The sequence below is a fragment of the Pseudophryne corroboree genome, chromosome 6, assembly GCF_028390025.1.
Source record: "Pseudophryne corroboree isolate aPseCor3 chromosome 6, aPseCor3.hap2, whole genome shotgun sequence".
In the NCBI taxonomy this organism is placed as follows: Eukaryota; Metazoa; Chordata; class Amphibia; order Anura; family Myobatrachidae; genus Pseudophryne; species Pseudophryne corroboree.
The window spans coordinates 791,501,743-791,529,563 of record NC_086449.1 but is presented as its reverse complement, the minus strand read 5'-3'; the positions used below and the strand labels follow the sequence as shown (position 1 = coordinate 791,529,563).

Here is a 27,821-nt window from a genome sequence, read left to right as displayed (position 1 = left end):
CTTAAGGCTGTGAGTTAGTAATGCTAACCACTACACTACACATGCTGCCATGAATACCATTCTTCCCTGTATTTGTAACCAGGGGACAAAAGCCCCACTTAGCAGCAAGCAGTTCCATGCCTAGCATTTTTTTTGAGAGGCCGTGGCCACGCCTCTTGTATATGGCTGCACCACCAGTACCCAGGCTCCACTGACCTCTCAATGACCCTAGTCATTTCACAATAATGATCTAATAGCTGTGAGACAATGACAATTATTTCTGCTGTATGTCTTGCCATATTCACTGTGCCCACTGAGTATGATTTCTATGTGAGCTTGGCACACAGTGGGCTCCATGCAACTAGCAAAGGAAAAACACATTTGTCTCAAATAAACTTGTATCATCTGTTATTTTGTCTATGTTTGTATTTTACAAAAACTCACCTGAATCAAACTTTTATTTAGTAAATCTTCTTTTACACTTTCATTTCCAAGTCCTGAATCATCAGCATCAATGAGATTATCCACAGGGACATCTTGCTTTGGTTTCATATAAGTAAAGTCACTTTCAGTGGAATCCAAAGCCACACACACATTATACGAGTAGGGAAGTGTCAATGTCCCATTTGTATATTGAGAGAGTATCCTGGGATCCACTTGAGGATATAAACTTGAACTTAAAGGACCAAACATTGGGGGTGGTTGGGACTTCTTGCATTTTGATATAATGACCAACATCACAGTTATAATAAATAGTAAGGAAATTAGTGCTAGGGCAACTACTAAGTATAACTGCAAATTAGATTGGGGATCTTCATCAATGAGATGGTTACTGAGTTTTGGAACCATCTGTTGGAAATTATCTGCAACAATGAGACTTAAGGTGACTGTAGCTGAGAGAATGGGGTCTCCATTGTCTTTCACCATCACCACAACCTTGTGATTCAATATATCCTTCTCATGAAAGACACGTGATGTCCTGATCTCACCCGTGTGCTGACTGATGGTAAAGTGAGATGGTTCTGACACTTGTATGAAGTGATATGAGAGCCAAGCATTATGTCCAGAGTCTGCATCCACTGCAACCACCTTAGTTATTAATGATCCTTGTTCAGAGGCAAAAGGGACCATCTCAAACACACCTGGGCCACCACTGTCTGCTGATGGGTACAAGATCTTTGGTGCATTATCATTCTGATCCACTATGCGGATAATTAGTGTTGCATTGCTGCTCAGAGATGGGGATCCATTGTCTCTAGCAGTTACTTGTATTAGAAACTCCTTGTGCTGCTCATAATCAAATGATCTCTGAGCATAGAGAACCCCAGTCTCTATATTGATGGAGAGATAAGAGGACACTGGGGGATCTTCTGTATTATTGCTGAAGAGTGAATAAATAATTTTAGCATTGTCTCCAGTATCAGGGTCTGTTGCTTGTACACTGTATATTGAGGCTCCTGGTAAGTTGTTCTCTGGCACATAAGCAACATACGTAGATTTCATAAATATTGGTGGATTGTCATTAACATCCGATATCTCCAATCTGATGGTTCTTCTGCTGGAAAGTGGGGGAGATCCTCTGTCAGTAGCTAAAATTGTGATGTTATAACTAGATACTTTCTCTCTATCCATAAGACCTGTAGTAACAATTCTGTAATAACTATTAAGTGATAGCATTAACTGAAAAGATGTTTCTTCCATAAGTTTACAGTCAACTTCTCCATTTGCTCCAAAATCTTGATCACTGACTCTAATCAGGGCTATCACAGTCCCAGTTGGAGAATCCTCAGGAATAGGACTAGATAATGAGGTGATGGATATCTCAGGAGCATTGTCATTCTCATCTATTATATTTATCAATACCTTACAGTGAGCAACAAGGCCACCACCGTCCTTTGCTTGTACAGAGAGCTCATAGTTACTTGTCAGTTCAAAATCTAATTTACTGTTAGTTTTAATCTCACCATTTATAGGATTAATACTGAAAGTACCTGTGTGATGGACATTCCCTGATGCTTTGCTGAAGGAATATGTGATCTGTCCATTGATTCCCTCATCTCTGTCTGTTGCATTAATGGTTATTACTGTAGTATTGATTGGAATATTTTCATTTACACTGACTTTATATACTTCATGGTTAAACACTGGGAAATGATCATTAGCATCAGTGACAATGATTCTTATTACTGCAGCACCAGATCTCGCAGGGTTTCCTCCATCTAAGGCTGTTAGTGTTAGTTTATGAATATTTTGTTTCTCTCGATCTAAAGATTTCTCAAGTACAAGCTCTGGAAATGTGCTCCCATCAGTGCTGATTTTTTCACTCAGTGTAAAATGCTGATTGTCACTGAGCCTGTATGTCTGTACTGAATTCCTACCAATATCTGGGTCTTCTGCACCTTGTAAAGCAAATCTTGTCCCTGGTAATGTAGATTCTATCATTTCTACATTTAATGTCTCATGAAAAAAGATTGGGGAATTATCATTTATATCCTTAATTTCTATTTCAACTGTGAATATATTTAAGGGATTTTCAACCACAGCCTCAAAGGTTAGGAAGCAGGTAGCTGCTGCCCCACACAGTGTCTCTCTGTCTATCCTGTCCTTAATGTACAGATTCCCATTCTCTAGACTGTTATAAAAATATTTCTCTGCAACATGTGAATCAATTCTCAGTTTCCTAGATGAGAGCTGCTTAATATCTAATCCAAGGTCTTCTGCAATATTTGCTATAACAGAGTTTTTTCTCATCTCTTCTACAATAGAATAATGAATCTGACCAGAGACTGAATGACACAGCCATGATAATAAGAAGGGAAATATTACTTGCCATCTGATTCCTTTGTATTTCTGTGTAGGAGGTTCCATCTCAGCCATTTTCAAAACCTTTTTGTGCTCAGTATTTATAATCCACTGGTGTAGAACATGTATAAATCCAATTGTTCATGAAAATAGGATGAAATATCCTGTATTCTGTGTAGAGAGAATCCAGAAAATGGCTGTGTGTCTTCCTGCAGATCTGCAGTGTGTGTGAGTGATGAAAATACCAGTGGATCTCCAGCTCTGTATTCTTCTCCTTATTGGTCAAACAGCGGCGCTCTGAGGTGTAATTGAGGAACTGCAACACTGATATATTATATTTTAGTATTCTGCATTTTTATCATTTTTTTATATTTTAAATGTATTTTTATTATGGAAATTCCAATTATCAAAATATTTTAGAAAATACATTCTTATTCCTTACAAATATCATTGTATATCAGTTAAAGTATAAAATGTTGAGTACAGTATTTACACCTTCTCTTCTGTATAAAACTCCATGATATTACTGTAAATATCAAGAGGTGTGTTCCTCATCTTTTTGTTGAATAGTGGAACTCTAAGGGTGGCTACACACCAGAATGACCACGATCGTGTGACGATTGTGAAACGATTTCCCTTGAACTTCCTGGGAGCTCCCGGGCAGTACAAGGCTCACTTTTTTAAAAAACGGTGCATTTGTGTCAAATGATTGTCAAACGATTGTGATCCAATTCCGATGGGCATTAGACAGTCGGATCCGGTGCATCGTGTGTTGCACAGTACACCATGCGACCGTCTTGCAGATTGGCCTTTTCAATTTCAAATGGGTGGGTCGCACGATGATTGGAGATGCAAACGCACACACGATCTGCACACGATCGGCACCCAATCGAAGGTCGGATTGAGAATCATTACTGCTGTAGGTAAAATCTCCAATCTGACATACGAGCGGCGGGGGCACACAACGGATCGGAATTGTTGTCAAAACAGGTACGATTCTGCACTTTTCCATAAAATCGATCATACGACGCGCTGAAATCGGGGGAATGGAGGCCAAATCGTTCTGGTGTGAAGTCATACTAAGTTACAGTAGAAGTGAGGAAAAATTATACTAAGAAATTATAACCAACAGCTCAATTAATAAAATTCAAATAAATATTTTGTTGACAAATGACTAGGCACTGATGCGACTAATGCATATTTTGTTTAGAAACCTATATACAGAACCCACTTAGTAAAATATATATATATATATATATATATATACACTATGCATATTCATCACATTAGGGTGCATCAAACGCCCCGACATTCGGAATGTTTGCTGTCCCTATTCTTAAAATGTACCTTTTTAGCATAGAAACAACTGTGCAATTTTTTTTTGATGTACGATTTGACTTAGGTGGTCCACCTCCACACCCAAAAATTGTCTGTATCTTGGTACTAAAGCACGTGTATTGTATTATACAAAACAACTAACTTTAGCAAAACTAAGCCAACTTTTGTATGTGTGCCATGAATGCGTGTGTCTTACATTGATTTAAGAACATAAGAACATAAGAAAGAAAGGGAACAGCAGGAAGCCTCATGGGCCTATCGTGGCTGTTCCCATCCAAATCACAAATCATTACTCAAATCATTATTTATTTTTAAAAAAGAAATAAATAGACATTTATAGAAATAAATAGAAATAAAATAAAATAAATAGAAAAATAGAAATTAATAGAAATCTTTCATCTTCAGGGGCATGGTGGGCCACATAAATATCATCTCAGATTCTTCAAAATTGGTATGCAATATATCCTTAACAATTCTAAAAAATGTAGCATGGGGACAAATCATTTTTCTTACTTTTAAAAATTCATGGGGCGTTTGATGCACCCTAACCCACATATGTAATTACCACTAATTTCCTGATTTTGTTTTTTTAAATACAGATAAAAAAATTATTATTTAAAGAGCGGGACCACTTTACACAGTGGTGTACCGAGAACATTTATCATTTACAACAGTCCATCCCTCACTGGAGATTCTACATTTCCTAACACAGACAGTAGGGTTCATTTTATAAAAACCCAATGAAACTACTAGTATATTTTTGGATTGTGGGAGGAAATTGAGAAAAACACGTAAGAAAACATACACACTCCACATAGATAGGATTGGTTGGGATTTGAACTCATGACCCTACTACTGTATCAGTACTGCTAATCTGTGCCAAAAACTAGTAGCATTGCCTTAATAGTGGTGATCAATACAAGCAAATACCAGAAAATGTCTTCAATTAGATAGTATTCTGCAAGATTGTATCCATCACTTACGCAGCAACACAGTTTGAAAAACTATTCTTGAGACTGCAGCCTATTAGTTTAGGCATAACGTCCCAACTGTCCCAATATTGGTGGGCCAGTCCCATTTTTCACAGACTGTCCTGCTGTCCGATTCATGGGCCGTAGTGTTCCGTGGTGGGTGGGCAGTTGGGAGACCCTCTCACACAGACTGCTATGCTTAATTTGGCTTGATGTGGCTTCATTTAGTGGGGGTTGTTTGTTATTGACATCAGAACTAACACTCAACCCTTCAATCATGTGTCACATGATGCCTTCAAGAGTTTTACATGTGACTCTTTACTAGGAGTACCTGGGAAAGTGCCCTCTTCACACTAAAGTGCATGTGATAGCAGAATTGTAATAATGATCTCAAAGTAATTATCCATTTTTGTATTAATTTTGTTTCTATTATCATCATTTTTACTACAGTTGAATTCTGTGTATAAAAAATGTACAGAAATAAATAAGTCAACAACAGCAACTCCATACTACTACTATTACCACAAATGATAATCATCATCATCATCATCATCACCATCATCATTAATAGCATCTACAATATCTGCAACAAATGTGTCCTTTTAAGCAATAATAATTTTCAATGGGCTGGACATACCAATATCATATATGTTTACCTTCACAATATATATAACCAAAACTCATCCCAATCCTATTAGTATAAATGTGGAATTTTAATTAACATCATCATACCTACTATAAAATATAACATAAAGACCTAAGATGATTATGGTGCCTTCAAACAGAAGACACTTTCAGAAAATTAACCACTGCATACTGTACATTGTTTTTTCTCTCAAGCTATCTTGTGATAACCATGGGAGAAATATAGCTTTCATTTGTAATTTTAAAGAAAAAAAACAAAAAAACAGATTAATGAGATTCACAACCACCATGCTTCCGCAGAGTCTACAATGTGGATAAAGACTTAACTATCACAAGAAATTAGGAGGTCCATTTATCAACATGTTTTAGATATTTAAAACTCGTTGCATCTGATTAATGGTGCTCTAGCCAATCAGCTCCTGTCATGAGTTTGAAAAAGGACAGTTGTTAGCTGATTAGCTGGAACACCATTTAATATATGGTTATATAGTAGATAAATGGCCCCCAATAAATCATACACACCTGTCTATATAGTGAAAAGTTAAGAATGCCCAGAGTTAAATCAGGTGTGCTATACTATTCTAAAAAAAAATATTCTTACTGTTTTTTTCCTAGAGGGAGATTTACCAAAATGTGGAGAGAGATATTGTACAAACCAATCAGCTTCTGTCATTTTACAGGCGGTTCTACATAAATGACAGTTGGAAGCTGAATGGTTGATAGTTTGTCTCATTCCACTTTATCTCTCTCCAATAATTGCCAGTCTTCTCCTATGTTTCTTCTAAAACTTGCAGTCACAGCATTATAAATATCTACAAAGAGCTAAAACAGCATACCAATTACTCGTAATAAGAAGTGAAAGCCTTGTACTCTACTGTATGTTCTCCATACACCTAATAATTTTGTTTTGGAGATTATTAATATAGGTAACTTTGCTAAATAGAGCTTTTTGATTTGGATAACAAATTACACAGCTGAAAATAACCACCAAGCTGGAGTTGAAGACTCATTGGCTAGAAGTAAAAATATATGTATTTCCGTAATAATGTCATTTAATATATGATAGAATAACTTTCTATACAATAAAAAGTAGGGTGTGTTCAGAATGAAATCAGATGCACAATGTTAGAGAATAGCAAAATTTAGCATGAATGCTGTTTTATGATAGAGCGGGACAAATCATGGGGTGAAGTTCTGGTAATACAAAATTTGAGTTCCCCACTGTTACACTGTTCTTCAGAAGGCAATTCTGTACTGAGGCAAAGCACCATTTGGCTCAAGTAAATGTGTTCCATCTGTACTTCTGACTATTTTTGGAGTTTATAACAACTCACCTGTATAAGATGGCTTGTTGGCAAAACATCTTTTACACTTTCATTTCCAAGTCCTGAATCATCAGCATCAATGAGATTATCCACAGGGACATCTTGCTTTGGTTTCATATAAGTAAAGTCACTTTCAGTGGAATCCAAAGCCACACACACATTGTACGAGTAGGGAAGTGTCAATGTCCCATTTGTATATTGAGAGAGAATCCTGGGATCAACTTGAGGATATAAACTTGAACTTAAAGGACCAAACATTGGGGGTGGTTGGGACTTCTTGCATTTTGATATAATGACCAACATCACAGTTATAATAAATAGTAAGGAAATTAGTGCTAGGGCAACTACTAAGTATAACTGCAAATTTGATTGGGGATCTTCATCTTCGAGTTGATTACTGAGCTTCGGAACCACCTGTTGGAAATTATCTGCAACAATGAGACTTAAGGTGACTGTAGCTGAGAGAGAGGGGTCTCCATTATCCTTCACCATCACCACAACCTTGTGATTCAATATATCCTTCTCATGAAAGACACGTGATGTCCTGATCTCACCCGTGTGCTGACTGATGGTAAAGTGAGATGGTTCTGACACTTGCATGAAGTGATACGAGAGCCAAGCATTATGTCCAGAGTCTGCATCCGCTGCAACCACCTTAGTTATTAATGATCCTTGTTCAGAGGCAAAAGGGACCATCTCAAACACAGTTGGGCCACCACTGTCTGCTGATGGGTACAAGATCTTTGGTGCATTATCATTCTGATCCACTATGCGGATAAAAAGTGTTGCATTGCTGCTCAGAGATGGGGATCCATTGTCTTTAGCAGATACTTGAATTAGAAACTCCTTGTTCTGCTCATAATCAAATGATCTCTGAGCATAGAGAACCCCAGTCTCTATATTAATGGAAAGATAAGAGGACACTGGGAGATCTTCTGTATTAGTGCTAAATAGTGAATAAATAATTTTAGCATTGTCCCCAGTATCAGGGTCTGATGCTTGTATACTGTATATTGAGGCTCCGGGTAAGTTGTTCTCTGGCACATAAGCAACATACGTAGATTTCATAAATATTGGTGGATTGTCATTAACATCTGATATCTCCAATCTTATAGTTCTTCTGCTGGAAAGTGGGGGAGATCCTCTGTCAGTTGCTAATACTGTGATGTTATAACTAGATACTTTCTCTCTGTCCATAGAACTTGTAGTAATTATTCTGTAATAACTGTCAATTGATAGCATTAAATCAAAAGGTGTTTCTTCCATAAGTTTACAGTCCACTTCCCCATTTGCTCCAAAATCTTGGTCATGGATTCTTATTAGAGCTATTACTGTGCCAGATGGAGAATCCTCAGGAATAGGACTAGATAATGATGTGATGGATATCTCAGGAGCATTGTCATTCTCATCTATTACATGTATCAATACCTTACAGTGAGCAACAAGACCACCTCCGTCCTTTGCTTGTATAGAGAGCTCATAGTTACTTGTCAGTTCAAAATCTAACTTACTGTTAATTCTAATTTCACCACTTATAGGATGGATACTGAAAGTACCTGTGTGATGGACATTCCCTGATGTTTTGCTAAAGGAATATGTGATCTGTCCATTGACACCTTCATCTCTGTCTGTTGAATTGATGATGATTACTGTAGTATTGATTGGGGTGTTTTCATTTATATTGACTTTATATTTTTCATGAGTAAACACTGGGAAATGATCATTGGCATCAGTAACACTGATTCTTATTACTGCAGTACCAGATCTCACAGGATTTCCTCCATCCAAGGCTGTTAGTGTTAATTTATGAATATTTTTGTCTTCTCGGTCTAAAGGTTTTTCTAACACAAGTTCTAGGACTTTGCCCCCATCACTGTTAATCTTCTCATTTAATGTGAAATGCTGATTGTCACTGAGCCTGTATGTCTGTACTGAGTTCATACCAATATCTGGGTCTTCTGCACCTTGTAAAGCAAATCTTGTGCCTGGTGATGTAGATTCTATCATTTCTATATTAAAGAGCTCATGAAAAAACATTGGAGAATTATCATTTATATCCTGGATTTCTACTTTAGCTCTGAAAACATTTAAGGGATTTTCAACCACAGCCTCAAAGGTTAGGAAGCAGGTAGCTGCTGCCCCACACAGTGTCTCTCTGTCTATCCTGTCCTTAATGTACAGATTTCCATTCTCTACATTTATATAAAAATATTTCTCTGCAGCATCTGATACAATTCTCAGTTTTCTAGATGAGAGATGTTTAATATCTAATCCAAGATCTCCTGCAATATTTGCTATAACAGAGTCTTTTCTCATTTCTTCTACAATAGAATAATGAATCTGACCAGAGACTGAATGACACAGCCATGATAATAAGAAGGGAAATATTACTTGCCATCTGATTCCTTTGTATGTCTGTGTGTGAGGTTTCATCTCAGCCATTTTCAAAACCTTTTTTGTGCTCAGTATTTATAATCCACTGGTGTAGAACATGTATAAATCCAATTGTTCATGAAAATATGATGAAATATCCTGTATTCTGTGTAGAGAGAACCCAGAAAATGGCTGTGTGTCTTCCTGCAGATCTGCAGTGTGTGTGAGTGATGAAAATACCAGTGGATCTCCAGCTCTGTATTCTGCTCCTTATTGGTTAAACAGCGGCGCTCAGAGGTGTAAGTGAGGAACTGCAACTCTGAGATACTATATTTTAGTATTCTGCATTTTTATCATCTATTTTTTTATATTTTAAATGTATTTTTATTATGGCAATTCCAATTATCAAAATATTTCATCAAATAAATTTTTATTCCTTACAGATCTCATTGTATATCAGTTAAAGTAGAAAATGTTGAGTATTTATACAGTCTCTTCTGTATAAAACAACTCCATGATATTACTGTAAATATCAAGAGGTGTGTTCACATCTTGGAATAACTTTTTTTGAATAGTGGAACTTTAAGTTACAGGATAAGTGAGGAAAAATTATACTAAGAAATTATAACCAAATGCTCAATTAATAAAATTCAAATAAATATTTTGTTGACAAATGACTAGGCACTGATGCGACTAATGTATATTTTATTTTATAAACCTATAAAAGTATATTTACAGTATATATACAGAAGCCACTTAGTAAAATATATAAATACACTATGCATATTCACCCACATATGTGATTACAACCATTTTCCTTATTTTTTATTTTTTTTTAAATAAAGAAAAAAAATATTACTTAAAGAGCAGGACCACTTAACACAGTGGTGTACTGAGAACATTTATCATTCACAGCAGTCCCTCCCTCACTGGAGATTCTAAATTTCCTAACACACACAATTGGGTTCATTTTATAAGAACCCAATTAAAAAACTAGTATACTTTTGGATTGTGGGAGGAAATTGAGAAAAACACGTGAGAAAACATACACACTCCACATACGTAGGATTGGTTGGGATTTGAACCCATGACCCTAGCACTGCATCAGTACTGCTAATCTGTGCCAAAAGCTAGTAGAATTGCCTTAATAGTGGTGATCAATACAAGCAAATAGCAGAACATGTCTTCAATTAGATAGTATTCTGTAAGATTGTATCCATCGCGTAAGGGGGGTACATACGGAGAGATCTGTGCTTAAATTCTAAGCAATCTGACTAGATTGCTTAGAAATTAAGCATGGATCTCTCTGTGTGTAGGGTACCGGTGACAGCGATGCGCGGTCCTGCTCGCCGCTTTCGCCGGCTCTAGATTTGGCATGCATGCATGCCAAATCTAGTGAGATCGCTCATTTCACCGCTGGGTGAAATGAGTGGCTCCCCCCCTCGCTCAGCACACATTGTGTTGAGTGCTGAGCGGGGGCAGAGATGTGTGCTGAGTGGTCTGTGCTAGATTGCTCAGTACACATCTCCCCGTGTGTACGGGGCTGTACGCAGCAACACAGTTTGAAAAACTATTCTGGAGATTGCAGCCTATTTGTTTAGGCATACCTCCCAACTGTCCTGATTTTGGCGGGACAGTCCTGTTTTTCATTGACTGTCCCGCTGTACCACCCGCAGGGCGCGGTGTCCTGTGGTGGGTGGGCAGCTGGGAGACCCTTTCTCACTTGCTGCTATGCTTAATTTAGCTTGATGTGGCTTAATTTCATTATATATTATATATTTATAGTTTGATATCATAATATAAAATTGTGAGGCCATGCCCACTTTCCCAGGAGCATGCACGCCTTCCCATATATATATATATACTGTATATATGGGCACTACTGTATGGCATAAAGTGTATAAGGGGTACTACTGTGTAGCATAACTGGAATAATGTACATTACTGTGCTGTGTAATGTGAATAAGGCACACTACTGTGGTGTAATTTGAATTGGGGTACTATTAAGTGGCCAAGCTCCTTTTTTGGCACACGTGCCTTTCCTATTTCATATATGGTGGGGGCACCAGTACTTTACTTTGCCATGGGCGCTCGGACCCCTAAATACACCCCTGAAGACACCTTCAGAAAATTCAACCCTGCATACTGTACATTGTCTTTTTCTCTCCAAGCTATCTAATGATAATCATGGGAGAAATATAGTTTTAATTTGTGATTTTGAAGAAGAAATATCAGCTAAAAGAGATTCCCAACAACCATGCTCCCTAAAGGTCTACAATGTGGAAAAAGACTTAACTATCATAATAAATAAGGAGGTCCATTTATCAATGAGTTTTAGCTATTTAAAACTTGTTGCATATGATAAATGTTACTCCAGTCAATTAGATCCTGTCATGTGTTTGAAAAATGACAGTTGAAAGCTGATTGACTGGAACACCATTTATCATATACAATGGGTTTTAAAAAGCTAAAACTTGTTGATAAATGGGCCCCAATAAATCATACACACCTGTCTATATAGCAAAAGGTTAAGAATGGCCATAGTTAAATCAGATAGGCTACACTATTCTAATAAATAGATTCTTACTATTCATATTCCCAGTGAGAGATTTTTCAAATCACGGAGATATGACGTAGAGAGAGATATAATACCAATCAATCAGCTTCTGTCATTTTACAGGTTGTGCTTGGTAAATGACAGAATTTGAATGGTTGATAATTTATCTCTTTCCACTTTATCTCTCTCCAATAATTGATAAATATCCCCCTACGTTTCTTCTAAAACTTGCAGTCACAGCATTATAAGTCTCTAGAAATAGCTAAGACAGCATACCAATTACTCGTAATGAGAAGTGAAAACCTTGTACTCTACTGTATATTCTTTTTCCATACACCTAATGAATTTTGTTTTGGAGAGATACATACTGTATATAGAAGATATTGACATAGCTCTAGCATGTGGAAAGCCTTCATATCAATTTATACATGCTTTAAGCTTGTTATTTGAAATTTCACTCCAACCACTTATCCTTTCTTATATGCACTCAACCTCAGGTAGTGGAAGGCAGGATTTCCCTTCCCAGGAGCTAACACCCTTACTTTAAAAGATGCCACTGGAACATTTTTGAGCGCTATGAATTTATGGTGAGTACTGTACATGCACTAACATCCTCAAGTTCCACATAGTTCTTAACAGGTTAAATTTGAAAATTCTATCTGGGGATACTCCAAGTTATCCAGCTGCAAACTTATAACTAAGGGGTACATATACTAAGCAGTGATAAAAGTGGAGCCAGTGGAGAAGTTGCCCAAGGCAACCAATCAGCATTTATGTGACATTTCTAATTTGCATACTTTAAAAGTATATAGAGCAGCTGATTGGTTGGGCAACTTCTCCACTGGCTCCCTTCTCCACTTTTATCACTGCTTAGTACATGTCTTCCTAAGAGACATACTTACCTATTCTGCCAGCAGATGTGGTCAAAATTCCAGTAGTCGGGATCCCGACAGTCAGAAGACAGAGTGGGATCCCAATGGTCAGAATCCTGACACATTCTGGAGGTAATGTAAGTTCAGGTTAGGTACTAAAGGGAAGTTTAGGGTTAGACTGTGGGTGGGATGGCTAGGGTTATGCCGCAGGAGGGGAGGTTAGGGTGGGTGGCTTGCGGGGGTAGGATAAGGCTGCAGGAGGGGTTGATTAAGGTTAGGATTATGGGTATCTTGAAAATACCAGGATGTGTCAGGGTTCTGGCTGTCAGGATCCAAACTGCTGTAATTATGCACCCAACTCTCTGCAAGAAACTAAAGGAAATTTGGGGAAACCCCCAGGCTCCCGGAAGACTAGGTTGTCCTCATACATACCTCACAATTCCTACTTATATGGGCAGGATTGGGAGAAAAATGCCAGGCATTGCACATCTGCTGTTTCTAGATGCATTATACACGTAATGCCTAATGACACATATAGTCCAGTCACCAGTCACCTGCACTTTCCCTCTGGGATTCTTCTGCAGTGGAGATTATTAAAATAGGTAGGTTTGCTAAATAGAGCTTTTTGATTTGGATAACAGAATACACAGTTGAAAATAACCACCAAGCTGGAGATTGAAGACTCATTGGCTAGAAGTAATGTATTTCCTTAATAATGTCATGTAACATATGATAGAATAACTTTCTATACAATAAAAAGTAGGGTGTGTTTAGAATGAAATCAAATACACAATATTAGAGAATAGCACAATTTAGCATGAATCCTGTTTTATGACATAGTGGGACAAATCATGGGTTGAAGTTCTGGTAATACAAAATTTGAGTTCCTTTTTAGTACACTGTTACACTGTTCTTCAGAAGGCCATTCTATACTGTGGCAAAGCACCATTTGGCTCAAGTAAACTTGTTCCATCTGTACTTCTGACTATTTTTGGAGTTTATAACAACTCACCTGTATAAGATGGCTTGTTGGAAAAACATCTTTTACAGCTTCATTTCCAAGTCCTGAATCATCAGCATCAATTAGATTATCCACAGGTACATCTTGCTTTGGTTTCATATAAGTAAAGTCATGTTCAGTGGAATCCAAAGCCACACACACATTGTACGAGTAGGGAAGTGTCAATGTCCCATTTGTATATTGAGAGAGGATCCTGGGATCCACTTGAGGATATAAACTTGAACTTAAAGGACCAAACTTTGGGGGTGGTTGGGACTTCTTACATTTTGATATAATGACCAACATAACAGTTATAATAAATAGCAAGGAAATTAGTGCAAGGGCAATTACTAAGTATAACTGCAAATTGGATTGGGGGTCTTCATCTTTAAGTTGATTACTGATCTTTGGAACCACCTGTTGGAAATTATCTGCAACAATGAGACTTAAGGTGACTGTAGCTGAGAGAGAGGGGTCTCCATGATCCTTCACCATCACCACAACCTTGTGATTCAATATATCCTTCTCTTGAAACACACGTGATGTCCTGATCTCACCCGTTTGCTGACTGATGGTAAAGTGAGATGGTTCTGACACTTGTATGAAGTGATATGAAAGCCAAGCATTATGTCCAGAGTCTGCATCCACTGCAACCACCTTAGTTATTAATGATCCTTGCTCAGAGGCAAAAGGGACCATCTCAAACACAGCTGGACCCCCAATGTCTGCTGATGGGTACAAGATCTTTGGTGCATTATCATTCTTATCCACTATGCGTATAATTAGTGTTGCATTGCTGCTCAGATATGGGAATCCATTGTCTCTAGCAGTTATTTGTAGTAAAAACTCCTTGTGCTGCTCATAATCAAATGATCTCTGAGCATAGAGAACCCCGGTCTCTATATTGATGGACAGATAAGAGGACACTGGGGGATCTTCTGTATTACTGCTCGACATAGAATAAATAACTTTAGCATTGTCTCCAGTATCAGGATCTGATGCTTGTATACTGTATATTGAGGCTCCTGGTAAGTTGTTCTCTGGTACATAAGCAACATACTTTGATTTCATAAATATTGGTGGATTGTCATTAACATCTGATATCTCCAATCTGATGGGTTTTCTTCTGGAAAGTGGGGGAGATCCTCTGTCAGTAGCTACAATTGTGATGTTATAACTAGATACTTTTTCTCTGTCCATGAAACCTGTAGTAACAATTCTGTAATAACTGTCAGATGATAGTAATAAATTAAAATAATTGTCAGTAAGTTTACAGTCAACTTCTCCATTTGCTCCAGAATCTTGATCATGAACTTCAATCAGGGCAAACACTGTGCCAGGTGCAGAATCCTCAGGAATAGGACTAGATAGTGATGTGATGGATATCTCAGGAGCATTGTCATTCTCATCTATCACTTCTATCAATACTTTACAGTGAACAACAAGACCACCTCCATCTTTAGCTTGTACAGAGAGCTCATAGTTACTTGTCAATTCAAAATCTAGCTGACTATTTGTTTTAATTTCACCACTTATAGGATGGATACTGAAAGTACCTGTGTGATGGACATTCCCTGATGTTTTGCTGAAGGAATATGTGATCTGTCCATTGACTCCCTCATCTCTGTCTGTTGCATTAACAGTGATTACTGTAGTATTGATTGGAATGTTTTCATTCACACTGACTTTATATACTTGTTGTGTAAATACTGGAAAATTATCATTTGCATCAGTAACAATGATCCTTACTAAAGCAGTACCAGATCTCACTGGGTTTCCTCCATCTAAGGCTGTTAGTGTTAGTTTATATATATTTTGTGTCTCTCGATCTAAAGGTTTCCCTAATACAAGTTGTAGAAATGTGCTCCCATCTGGGTTTCTGCTTTCACTCAGTGTAAAATGCTGATTGTCACTGAGCCTGTATGTCTGTACTGCATTCATACCAATATCTGGGTCTTCTGCACCTTGTAAAGCAAATCTTGTCCCTGGTGAAGTTAATTCTATTGTTTCTACTGCAAATACCTCATGAAAAAATCTTGGAGAATTATCATTTATATCCTGAATCTCTATTTTGATCCTGAAAACATTTAAGGGATTTTCAACCACAGCATCAAAGGTTAGGAAGCAGGTAGCTGCTGTACCACACAGTGTCTCTCTGTCTATCCTGTCCTTAATGTATAGATTCCCATTATCTGCATTTACATAAAAATATTTCTCTGATACACGAGATACAATTCTCAGTTTTCTAGATGAGAGCTGTTTAATATCTAATCCAAGGTCTTCTGCAATATTTGCTATAACAGAGTCTTTTCTCATCTCTTCTACAATAGAATAATGAATCTGACCAGAGACTAAATGACACAGCCATGATAATAAGAAGGGAAATATTACTTGCCATCTGATTCCTTTGTGTGTCTGTGTGTGAGGTTTCATCTCAGCCATCCTATTTGTCTGAATACTTCAGCAAAATATAATCCTTTTGATGGTTGGTATTTGTAATCCAGTGAGTTACAACATATAGAATTATAAATCCAAGTGTTTGTGAAAATATCCTGTATTCTGTGTAGAGAGAATCCAGAAAATGGCTGTGTGTCTTCCTGCAGATCTGCAGTGTGTGTGAGTGATGAAAATACCAGTGGATCTCCAGCTCTGTATTCTTCTCCTTATTGGTCAAACAGCGGCGCTCTGAGGTGTAAGTGAGGAACTGCAATGCTTATATATATTCTAGTATTATCTATTTTTATTTATGTATGATTATATTAGTAATGTGTGCAACATATATTAACCATCCTACAAAGATTTGTAATTAAGAAAATGTAAGCAAATATAACTTACATATTTATTTATCCCATGTGGTTTTTTTAAAGATTACATTAGATATCAATGAAAGTAAAATATTATGAGTATATACACAGCGTTTGCTGTAAAAACCACCTCTATGGTGAAACTGTGTTAAATTCAACAGAGGTTTAAAACGTAAACTGTATTCTTATTGAACGGTGGAGAGCTGATGTACAGCATAAATTAGAAATTACAATAAAAAAAAAAAAGTTCTAAAGCTTACATTAAAAAATATATTACAAATGTTTTTGAGAAGTATATAGAGACTAGCCAAACATTTTCACCTTTTACACATTTACCGGAGATATCATACTAGTGTATGGGGGACAGCGAGCCAGATCAGGACTGAAAGGTATCTCCTGCTCACCTTTCAGTCCTGATCTGGCCCGCTGTCCCCATACAATAGTATGGGAACCTAAATTCATCAAGCTCTGAAAATATTAAATGTTTGGAACTTCACAGCTGGAACCTTTGCCATCTTTAGATCACGCTGATTCCCTTACCATGCCTCTTCCATATGGGAAGGGATGCTGGGTTGCAAAGAGAGATCCCCCTGCCCTTACTCGGATCCCTCTGCCGGAAGTCGAGCATGTATGAACCCCAGTTTACGCATGCACACTAGTATTGCCAGGTCAGACTCAGACATTTTAATTTTTACTGCTACTTAGGTATCGCAGGGACAGCTGGTCTTTGGATCAGCTGTATCCACACCAAAGCAATGTTAAATTGCTTCATTGATTTTGTTTCTACCACTGGCTCTCACAGCCGAGTGCCCCAGATAATTATTAGGCCTTTAAAACGTTATTGTAACAGTATAAACAGATTTTAAACCATATAATTATGTTTGCATTTACAGTTTACTTTGGTTTTAATTCCAGTAAACAATTGTAAGTAAAAACTGTACAAAAATGCTTAGAAGAGAAAATAAAACACTATCTGCACAAGCATTTCATTATACTGCAGATGATTTTTCAGTTTTTTTTTAACATTTCATAGTTATGATTAAAAATATAATAGTAACAGTATGAAACCGTGTAAAACATGTCCTACATTAAATAATACTCTGCAATGAGGCCATAGGCAATTCTATCATGGGTGCAATGTGTGCGGTGCGGGGGGGGGGGGGGGGGAGAGGGGCACACTACACACTGCACCCATATTTTAATACTTACCTATCCGGAGTCCAGTATCGGGCGCTGCAGCCACAAAAGAATCACTTCCAAAATGGCTGCCGCGCATGCGCAGGACTTTTGTCTTCGGAACATGGCGGGTGCCATGTTTACAGAGACCTGTGTATGCGCAGTAGACTCTGTCATAATGCTGGAGCCAACGGCACCATGGAGAGGAGGGGGCCCACCTGGAATCTGCACACAGGCCCCCTCCTCCCTTAAGACGCCCCTGAATGAGGCACATTCTTCATTAATACACAATAGAGTTACAATTTGAGGATGAATTACTGGGTAGTTGGTTTAATTTGTGTAGCTGGTTTAATTTGTTATTAATATCAAAACTAATATTCAGGGGTAATTCAGGTGTCACCTGCAGCGCTTGAGAACTTATCACGTGACTCTCTTGACTGGAATCCGGCTAACCCAACAATATGAAGCTGCTTAATAGTATTATCATAATATCCACCTCATTGGAATTGGTTATTTTTGTTTCACACTCAATGTATAATATAATGATTTATAATGTGTTTCAAATACATCAGCAATTCTATGAAAAAAAGCATCAGGTGTGTTTATCACTAAGGCAACCACAGTCACATGGCACAGGATGTAGTGAGCAGAGGGACACTGAAACACACCTTCGAGCTCTGCCTACAGTTTAACATCCTTGTTCCCTCTCTCTGCCATTACATTACATGATAAGAACTGTGAACATCTGTCTGTATAGAGAATGACTGTGTCTATCAGACATCATTGTGCAATAGAGATTTTGAAAGCAGCTATTGATTTATAGGTGAATAGTTAAGAAAAATAATCAGATGAATGCCTGAAAGGTACTTAAATTGTTATTTAAAGAAAATAAAAATCTATGTGAAAATATTACTTTAAATGCTCGATCAAATTTATATGCCATACACCTTATTCTTATTATTAAGCATATGTCCTAGGTACCAGTCATGTACTTATACAATTCTTTTTTCAAGTTTTTTTTTGGCACTTCTCTTGAACAAAATGTTTGCATCTCTTAGAAACTATAATTCCACAAATAAAAAGATACTAAGAACTATATAACCAAAAGCATCATCATCTGCTATATCTGCACCAAATGCTAGCAAAGTAATTATTATTTTCAAGAGGCTGGATTCCCTGAACCAGACCTCATGAACTCACCAATACGATACATATTTACTTTCACTACATATGACCCCCACAAGTATGCCAAACCTATACCTAGAAAATGTTTATCACAAACATTATCATACTATACAACATAATTTATAAAGCTAAAACACATTCATTTTCTTAAGACACCTTAAGAATTTTTTTTAAAAACCACAAGGATTGTTCTGGATATACAAGAAGGTTAAAGCTGTAATATAACTAGGTTACATACATTATCCTGGCGGTCGGTATGCCATCAGGCAAAATACTGACTGCGGCATTCCGACGCTGGGAATCCTGGCACCTGCACAGTAAGGTCGCTAAGCCTAATCCCGCACAGCCTAAACCTAACCCTCCCCCTAACGCAGTCTAACCCTCACCCACCCTGATGGTGCCTAACCCTAACCCCACCTTCCCACAGCCTAAACCTACCCCTGCCTGCCCTGTGCCTAAACCTAACCCTCCCCCTGCAGCCTAACACCCCCCCCCCCCACACACACACAGCTTACCTACCCTGAGTGGCGGTAGGTCCTTGATCAGGATCCCGGTGTTCGGGATACCGGCGCCAGCATTGTCTTCCCTGATGGGGTCATGGTGTCAGTATAGCCATCAGTTTCGGGATTCTGGTATCGGTATTCCAAACACTGGGATCCTGACCGCATCCCATAGAGCTATTAGTATATAATAATGTAACTACTTACTAATTTATTTTATCCTTCTATTATACTAATTTTATAAGAATGTTGTGTCTGTCTGTTCCAAGTTGTCGCAAAAACTACTGAACCAAATGTACCTTGAACACTGTATCATTTTGTAGTGGAAACTCCCAGAAATAACTTACACTTTGTTTCATCTTGATCCATCAAGTTAAAGCTGAGCAATAACAGCATTTCTTGGCTTCACTAATGCAAGATATATACAGTCCGTATGGCACCATGCGCATGGCTGGTAAGGAGTGGGTGGGTGAAGGGTGCTTTGGGCATGTATTCAAAATGGAATAAATAGGTGGCACAAGAGTTGTGTGTAGGTGGTTCACGAGTTGTGTGCAGGTGGCACAGGTGAAGCCACAGGTAGAAGCTAGTGTTTTCCTAAGATTTGAAGCCATAGCAGCATTCCAAAAATAAAATCTCTCTAAACTAAGACAACATAAAAATGGGCCTGCAATAAGAGGTACAAGCTACACATACTATAAATAATAAAGTTTGTTATGGACTGGGGTCCAAAATCGGCCCTGGCATGTGAAATCACACGCGTGCACATGCCAGGTGCACGCGGACACTAAAGTCGGGGGCGTGCCGCAAGTCAAAGGGGCGTGGACTCGTGGCACGTCCCCGTTTCCATTGAGATGGGTGGGGGCGCATGACCAGCACACGGGGGCGTGATGCGAGTCATGGGGGCATGGACTCATATCACGCCTCTATTTCTATGGAGATGGGAGGGGAGGTAGGGGAGCGGCCACAGCAGAGAGCCGGAGGCTGTGCTGCGCACGGCCTTCCTGGCTCTCTGTCTGACAGGACCAGCCCGCAGTCCCATCTGCCCATCAGGCATATGCCACTTGTGGGCAGTTCGGCCCTGCCCACAAGTATACAAAAAATTACTTTATGCTAAATTATATATACACAAAATAATTACATATAAAATTTCCTGCTGCATCAAGAATGCCAGAGCCTGGAAGGCTCCAAAATAGAGGATACACAAGGATTACGACCAGCAATATTTTTTTTCCCCGTAAGCATGTCCCCACCAAACCAGTACAGTACAGTAGTTAGAGGGATTTCCCTTCTATGGAAACCACAGGGTTGCCGCTTAACATATTTGAAGGATAAAATGTTTTTTTCAAACCCCTTAAGACTCTAGGCATAGGTGTTTCTATCATGAGTGCAATGTGAGCGGTGCACATGGGTCCCTGAGTCCAGGGAGGCCACACACCGCACCCATGTTGTTTTATACCTTTCCTGAGTCCTGCGACGGGCACCGTGGTGAGGAGGGGGCCCACTCGGAGTCTGCACACGTCCCCCTCCTCTCTTAAAATGCCCCGGCACTTAGAGGTCTATGTACTAAACCATGGAGAGAGATAAAGTAGAGGGCGTACCAACCAACCATCTCCTGAACTTCTGTTGAGCAGTGCATCGTGATGGCCACCATTTACTCAGCTCTCCGTCTCAGAAAGTGGAGTAATTGCCCATCAGCTTCTAACCAGTGGTTAAAGTGGGCCGGAACGGGACGGAACTGCGTTCCGTCACCTCTAATTTCAGGCGGAACCAGTTCCGCCTCCGCCCGGCCACAGCATCATGTCCCTGTTCCATTATAAAGGTGGCAGCGGCCGCCAGCCAATCACGGCTCGCGGACCGGCTGCAGCACCAATTAGAAGTAGATGAGGCTTTTTCAAAATCTGGCGTGAGCCAATCACGGCTCGCAGACCGCCAGCCAATGAAAAGCTGCCAAGTGGCAGCTTCTCATTAGCTGACGGTCCAGGAGCCGTGAATGGCGCTCAGCCGGCGCCAGGTTCAAAGTACCCTCACTCCCCCCCTCTGCCGCAGCCACAGCCGCCGGAGTGTGACTGAGCCGCGGGCTGTAATGCCCGATCCCCCCCCCCCCCCGCAAATAGACTGTGCGGTGCGGCTGCCTCTACTAACTGAGGAGAGGACGGAGGCAGGCTGGCTGAATGTACGGGGAGCAACAGTAGCTGCAGAGAAAGTTGCAGCTCCTCCCAGGCAGACCTCCCATGTGACAGAGCTGGCCGGCCGGGTGAGGCAGGACGGAAATGTTTGCAGTGAACTGTACTGCAGTTGAGCACAGGTATTTGTTTTAAGTGTAGGGGGGGGGGGGCTTAGTTGGCCGGGTGAGGAACCCACTGCCCTGGTGTTTGGAAGGAAGAGGGGAGGGGTGGTGCTATGTGTTTATAAGCTACGTGTGTATCATGTGCTGTGTGCATGTATCCTATGTGTGTATCATGTGCTGTGTGCATGTATCCTATGTGTGTATCATGTGCTGTGTTCATGTATCCTATGTGTGTATCATGTGCTGTGTGCATGTATCCTATGTGTGTATCATGTGCTGTGTTCATGTATCCTATGTGTGTATCATGTGCTGTGTTCATGTATCCTATGTGTGTATCATGTGCTGTGTTCATGTATCCTGTATGTGTATCATGTGCTGTGTGTATGTATCCTATGTGTGTATCATGTGCTGTGTGCATGTATCCTGTGTGTGTATCATGTGCTGTGTGCATGTATCCTGTGTGTGTATCATGTGTCTGTGTGTATGTATCCTGTGTGTGTATCATGTGCTGTGTGTATGTATCCTATGTGTGTATCATGTGCCGTGTGTATGTATCCTATGTGTGTGTATGCATGCTCTGTGTGTATATGTATGCATGCTCTGTGTGTATGCATGCATGTATGCTCCGTGTGTGTCTGCAGTGTGTATGTTTGATCCGAGTAGTTATGTATTGTATATATGTTTTTGAAAGTACGCCATGAATGTATGTATGCTGTGTGTAAGTATGTATGTATGTATGTATGTATATGTACAGAAGTGTATGTATGTATGTATGTGTATATATATATATATATATATATATCACAACATATGTACATGCATACGTGAACGGAACCCCCCCAAGAATATCCTGCGTTTGCCCCTGCCTGGGCGTCTGGTAGGAGAGTCAACTCTCCCTCCTCATGAAGACCTCCAGGTAACTGCTGCCACAATTCACAGCTCTGGGTGCCCAGTCTTTCTGCTGCTGATATTCTCTCTCTCTCCATGTCCCTCTCTCTCTCTCCATATCACTCTATTTTGCCATGTCTCCTCTTCATCTCTCTCTCTTTTGCCATGTCTCTCTCTCTCTCTTGCAATGTCTCTATCTCCATGTCTCTCTCACCCTCTCTTGCCATGTCACTCTTTTTGTCTGTTTTTGCACTTTCAAGACTCTGTGTGTGTGTGTGTGTGTGTGTGTGTGTGTGTATATGTATATATATATGTATATGTATGTGTATATATATATGTATATGTATGTGTATATATATATATATATATATATATATATAAAACCCCCTCATAAAATCCTGCGTTTGCCCCTGGAAGGGGCTCTACCTGTCGTACTGTGTAAAAGAGGACGCTGTCTGCCGTACTGTGTAAAAGGGGGGACTCTGAAAATTGTGGGCATTGTGTGTAAAGGGCACTAGTATGTGGGGCGGGCAATGTGAATAAGATTGTGCTACTGTGAAGCATTATTTTGAATTGGTGGTACTTTTGTGTGGCCACGCCTCTTCCTTGTGAGGCCACACCCTTTCTGTGGCATTGCAGGTGAGGTGAGTTCCCCCACCTCTCCAAGACCACTTTAAGCCCTGCTTCTAACTGTCTTCTGTCATGAAGAACAATCTTTGAAATTGCAGAAGCTCATTGGTTGCTTTGGGCAACTTCTCAACCTTATCTCTCTCCAAGGCTAATTACATCTCCACCCTAATGACTAATAGTAAGAAGATATATTCCTGTAGTAATATTGTTTAACAGGTGAAATAAAAGCTATCTGAAAACTGTAAAGCAAACCATGTCCATAAATAAATCTTATGCGCGATGTTATGGATAATCAAAAACAATTTTCACTACAAAACAGGGTATTTTAAAATGGCTGCTAAGTTCCAATGATACAATATTTCAGTTATATTTAGGTTTTCCCAATTGGTTGAAAGTCATTGTGCACATTTATACTCTACAATAGAGATGGGTCATTCAAGACTTATTAATTTTGCAGTGGCGTGTGGTTGAGTCCAGATACAAATGAGGTATGTATGAGGTAAATAATTTCACAGAGTAACTTTTAATATTTAACTACTTTCTACTGGAAATTTTAATTTGTCTTCTGAAACATAAGAGGTACCAGGGGAAAGGGCGCATCATCAATGGGTAATAGAAGACACTAAAAGTAAAGGTACCATCATTTAAGGGATGAAATTGGCATCCTGATAGGTAGGATGCCAGCAGTCAGAAGACAGACACTGGAATCCCAACACCACTGAGGATGCCGATGCTGGAATCCCGACTGTCATCTTCTCCCAAATGTAAGTATGCTGAGGGGGTTAGGGTTAGTCTGTGAGATTGGGGTTAGGGTTAGTCTGTGGGGGTGGGGGTTAGGGTTAGTCAGTGGAGGTGGGGGTAAGGGTTAGTCTGTGGGGTGGGGGTTAGGGTTAGTCAGTGGAGGTGGGGGTTAGGGTTAGTCAGTGGAGGTGGGGGTTAGAGTTAGTCTGTGGGGGTGGGGGTTAGGGTTAGTCTGTGGGGGTGGGGGTTAGTCTGTGGGGGTGGGGGTTAGGGTTAGTCTGTGGGGGTGGGGGTTAGGGTTAGTCTGTGGGGGTGGGGGTTAGTCTGTGGGGGTGGGGGTTAGGGTTAGTCTGTGGGGGTGGGGGTTAGGGTTAGTCTGTGGGGGTGGGGGTTAGGCACTAAGGGAGGGTAGGGTTAGCATACTTTCTAAAAATGTCAGAATTCTGACAGTTGGGATGCTGCTGTTGGTATTTTGATCGCCGACAACCTCACTGTTGGGATCCCGCACCCATACCTAATTTTTGATATAGGGCACAATGTTTGCATTGAAAAAAAAAATATATATATATTTTTCTCTCTGCTAACCCAGTATAGTGTTTATAACAATGTGGTTTCCATTTCCAATTGTAAATCGCAACGGAATTTGATGCACTATATAAGAAACTGTTCATAAATAGTACACAAATAAAATGAGTAGGATTAGCACACAGTACTGTATGTGCCATACAGCTAGCATTGAGCCATTTTACATTTTGCCTACTGAATGTGTGGACAAACTCACCTGTATAAGACTGTTTGTTGGTAAATTTTCATTATGACTTTCACTCCCAAGTCCAGAATCATCAGCATCTATGAGATTATCCACAGGAACATCTTGCTTTGGTTTCCTATAAGTAAAGTCACTTTCACTGGGATCCAAAGCCACACACACATTGTATGAGTAGGGAAATGGTAAAGTTCCATCACTATACATGGAGAACATCCTGGGATCAACTGGAGGATACAGATTTGTACTTAGAGAACTAAAGGTTGGTGAAGGTTTTGATTGTTTGCATTTTGATATAATGACCAACAAAACAGTTACAATAAATAACAAGGAAATGAGAGCAAGTGCGATCACTAAGTACAACTGTAGATTGGTTTGGGGATCTTCACCTTTGAGTTTGTTACTGAGTTTAGGAACCACCTGTTGGAAGTTATCTGCAACCACAAGACTTAAGGAGACTGTAGCTGATAGAGAGGGGTCTCCATTGTCCTTCACCATCACCACAACCTTGTGATTCAATATATCCTTCTGTTGAAAGACACGTGATGTCCTGATTTCCCCAGTGTGCTGACTGATGGTAAAGTGAGATGGTTCTGACACTTGTTTGAAGTGATATGAGAGCCAAGCATTATGTCCAGAGTCTGCATCCACTGCAACCACCTTAGTTATTAATGATCCTTGTTCAGAAGCAAAAGGGACCATCTCAAATACAGCTGGGCCACCACTGTCTGCTGATGGGTACAAGATCTTTGGTGCATTATCATTCTGATCCACTATGCGTATAATAAGTGTTGCATTGCTGCTCAGAGATGGGGATCCACTGTCTCTAGCAATTACTTGTAGTAGAAAATCCTTGTGCTGCTCATAATCAAATGATCTCTGAGCATAGAGAACCCCAGTCTCTATATTGATGGAGAGATAAGAGGACACTGGGACATTTTCTGTATTACTGCTGGAAATAGAATAAATAATTTTAGCATTGTCTCCAGTATCAGGGTCTGATGCTTGTACACTGTATATTGAGGATCCTGGTAAGTTGTTCTCTGGCACATAAGCAACATAAGTAGATTTCATAAATAATGGTGGATTGTCATTAACATCTGATATCTCCAGTCTGATGGTTCTTCTGCTGGAAAGCGGGGGATATCCTCTGTCAGTAGCTGCTACTGTGATGTTATAACTAGATACTTTCTCTCTGTCCATGAAACCTGTAGTAACTATTCTGTAATAACTGTCAGATGATAGTAATAAATTAAAAGAATTGTCAGTAAGTTTACAGTCAACTTCTCCATTTGCTCCAGAATCTTGATCGTGAACTTCAATCAGAGCAATCACTGTGCCAGGTGCAGAATCCTCAGGAATAGGACTAGATAATGATGTGATGGATATCTCAGGAGCATTGTCATTCTCATCTATCACTTCTATCAATACTTTACAGTGAACAACAAGGCCACCTCCATCTTTAGCTTGTACAGAGAGCTCATAGTTACTTGTTAGTTCAAAATCTAGCTGACTATTTGTTTTAATTTCACCACTTATAGGATGGATACTGAAAGTACCTGTGTGATGGACATTCCCTGATGTTTTGCTGAAGGAATATGTGATCTGTCCATTGACACCTTCATCTCTGTCTGTTGCATTAACAGCGATTACTGTAGTATTGATTGGAATATTTTCATTCACACTGACCTTATATATTTGTTGCTTAAATACTGGAAAATTATCATTTGCATCAATGACAATGATCCGTACTAAAGCAGTACCAGATCTTACTGGGTTTCCTCCATCCAAGGCTGTTAGTGTTAATTTATGAATGCTTTGTGTCTCTCGATCTAAAGGTTTCTCTAACACAAGTTCTAGAAATGTGCTCCCATCTGGGTTGCTGCTTTCACTCAGTGTGAAATGCTGATTATCACTGATCCTGTATGTCTGTACTGCATTCATACCAATATCTGGGTCTTCTGCACCTTGTAAAGCAAATCTGGTTCCCGGTGAAGTAAATTCTATAATGTCTAAATTGATCATCTCATGAAAAAACCTTGGAGAATTATCATTTATGTCCTGAATTTCTATTTTGACCCTGAAAACATTTAATGGATTTTCAACTACAGCATCAAAGGTTAGGAAGCAGGTAGCTGCTGCCCCACATAGTGTCTCTCTGTCTATCCTGTCCTTAATGTACAGATTCCCATTATTTGCATTTACATAAAAATATTTCTCTGATACACGAGATACAATTCTCAGTTTCCTAGATGAGAGCTGTTTAATATCTAATCCAAGGTCTTCTGCAATATTTGCTATAACAGAGTCTTTTCTCATCTCTTCTACAATAGAATAATGAATCTGACCAGAGACTGAATGACACAGCCATGATAATAAGAAGGGAAATATTACTTGCCATCTGATTCCTTTGTATGTCTGTGTAGGAGGTTTCATCTCAGCCATTCTCAGTATGTGAAATCTTCCAGAAAAACAAGCTTTTGTATAATCAGTATTTGTAATCCAGTGGAACAGATGTAATATAGTGATGAATCCAACTCTGTATTAAAATAACAGCAAATATCCTATATTTATATTGTAAGAGAATCCAGAAAATGGCTGTGTGTCTTCCTGCAGATCTGCAGTGTGTGTGAGTGATGAAAATACCAGTGGATCTCCAGCTCTGTATTCTTCTCCTTATTGGTCAAACAGCGGCGCTCTGAGGTGTAAATGAGGAACTGCAGTGCTAGTATATGTTAGCATTCTCTATTTTATGTATTATTATATTAGTAATGTGTGCAGCATATATTAAACATCCTACAAAGATTTGTAATGAATTTAATTAATGCAAATATAACTTACATATTTTATTTATCCCATGTGGATATTTTAAAGATTACATTAGGTATCAATGAAAGTAAAATATTGTGAGTATATACATTGCTGTAAAAACTATCTCTATGATGAACCTGTGTTAAATTCAACAGAGGTTTAAAACTTAAA

General features: G+C 39.2%; 1 protein-coding gene across 39 annotated transcripts in view; it reads right to left on the bottom strand.

Moving 5' to 3' along the window:
- The window catches only part of LOC134933540 (protocadherin gamma-B1-like), a 543,090-nt gene that overhangs the window by 80,246 nt on the left and 435,023 nt on the right, over positions 1-27,821 (bottom strand). The window contains exon 1 of one of the 39 annotated variants that reach the window (XM_063928822.1): positions 24,855-27,441. The exons of 35 other annotated variants lie outside the window; for them this stretch is intronic. In XM_063928822.1, the coding sequence (XP_063784892.1) occupies positions 24,855-27,284 (2,430 nt within the window). In that variant the 5' untranslated portion in view covers positions 27,285-27,441. Of the gene's footprint in view, positions 1-423; positions 3,001-7,069; positions 9,619-13,874; positions 16,466-24,854; positions 27,442-27,821 lie in introns of those variants that run through there. 3 more of the 39 variants (XM_063928825.1, XM_063928819.1, XM_063928818.1) reach the window with 3 other exon arrangements.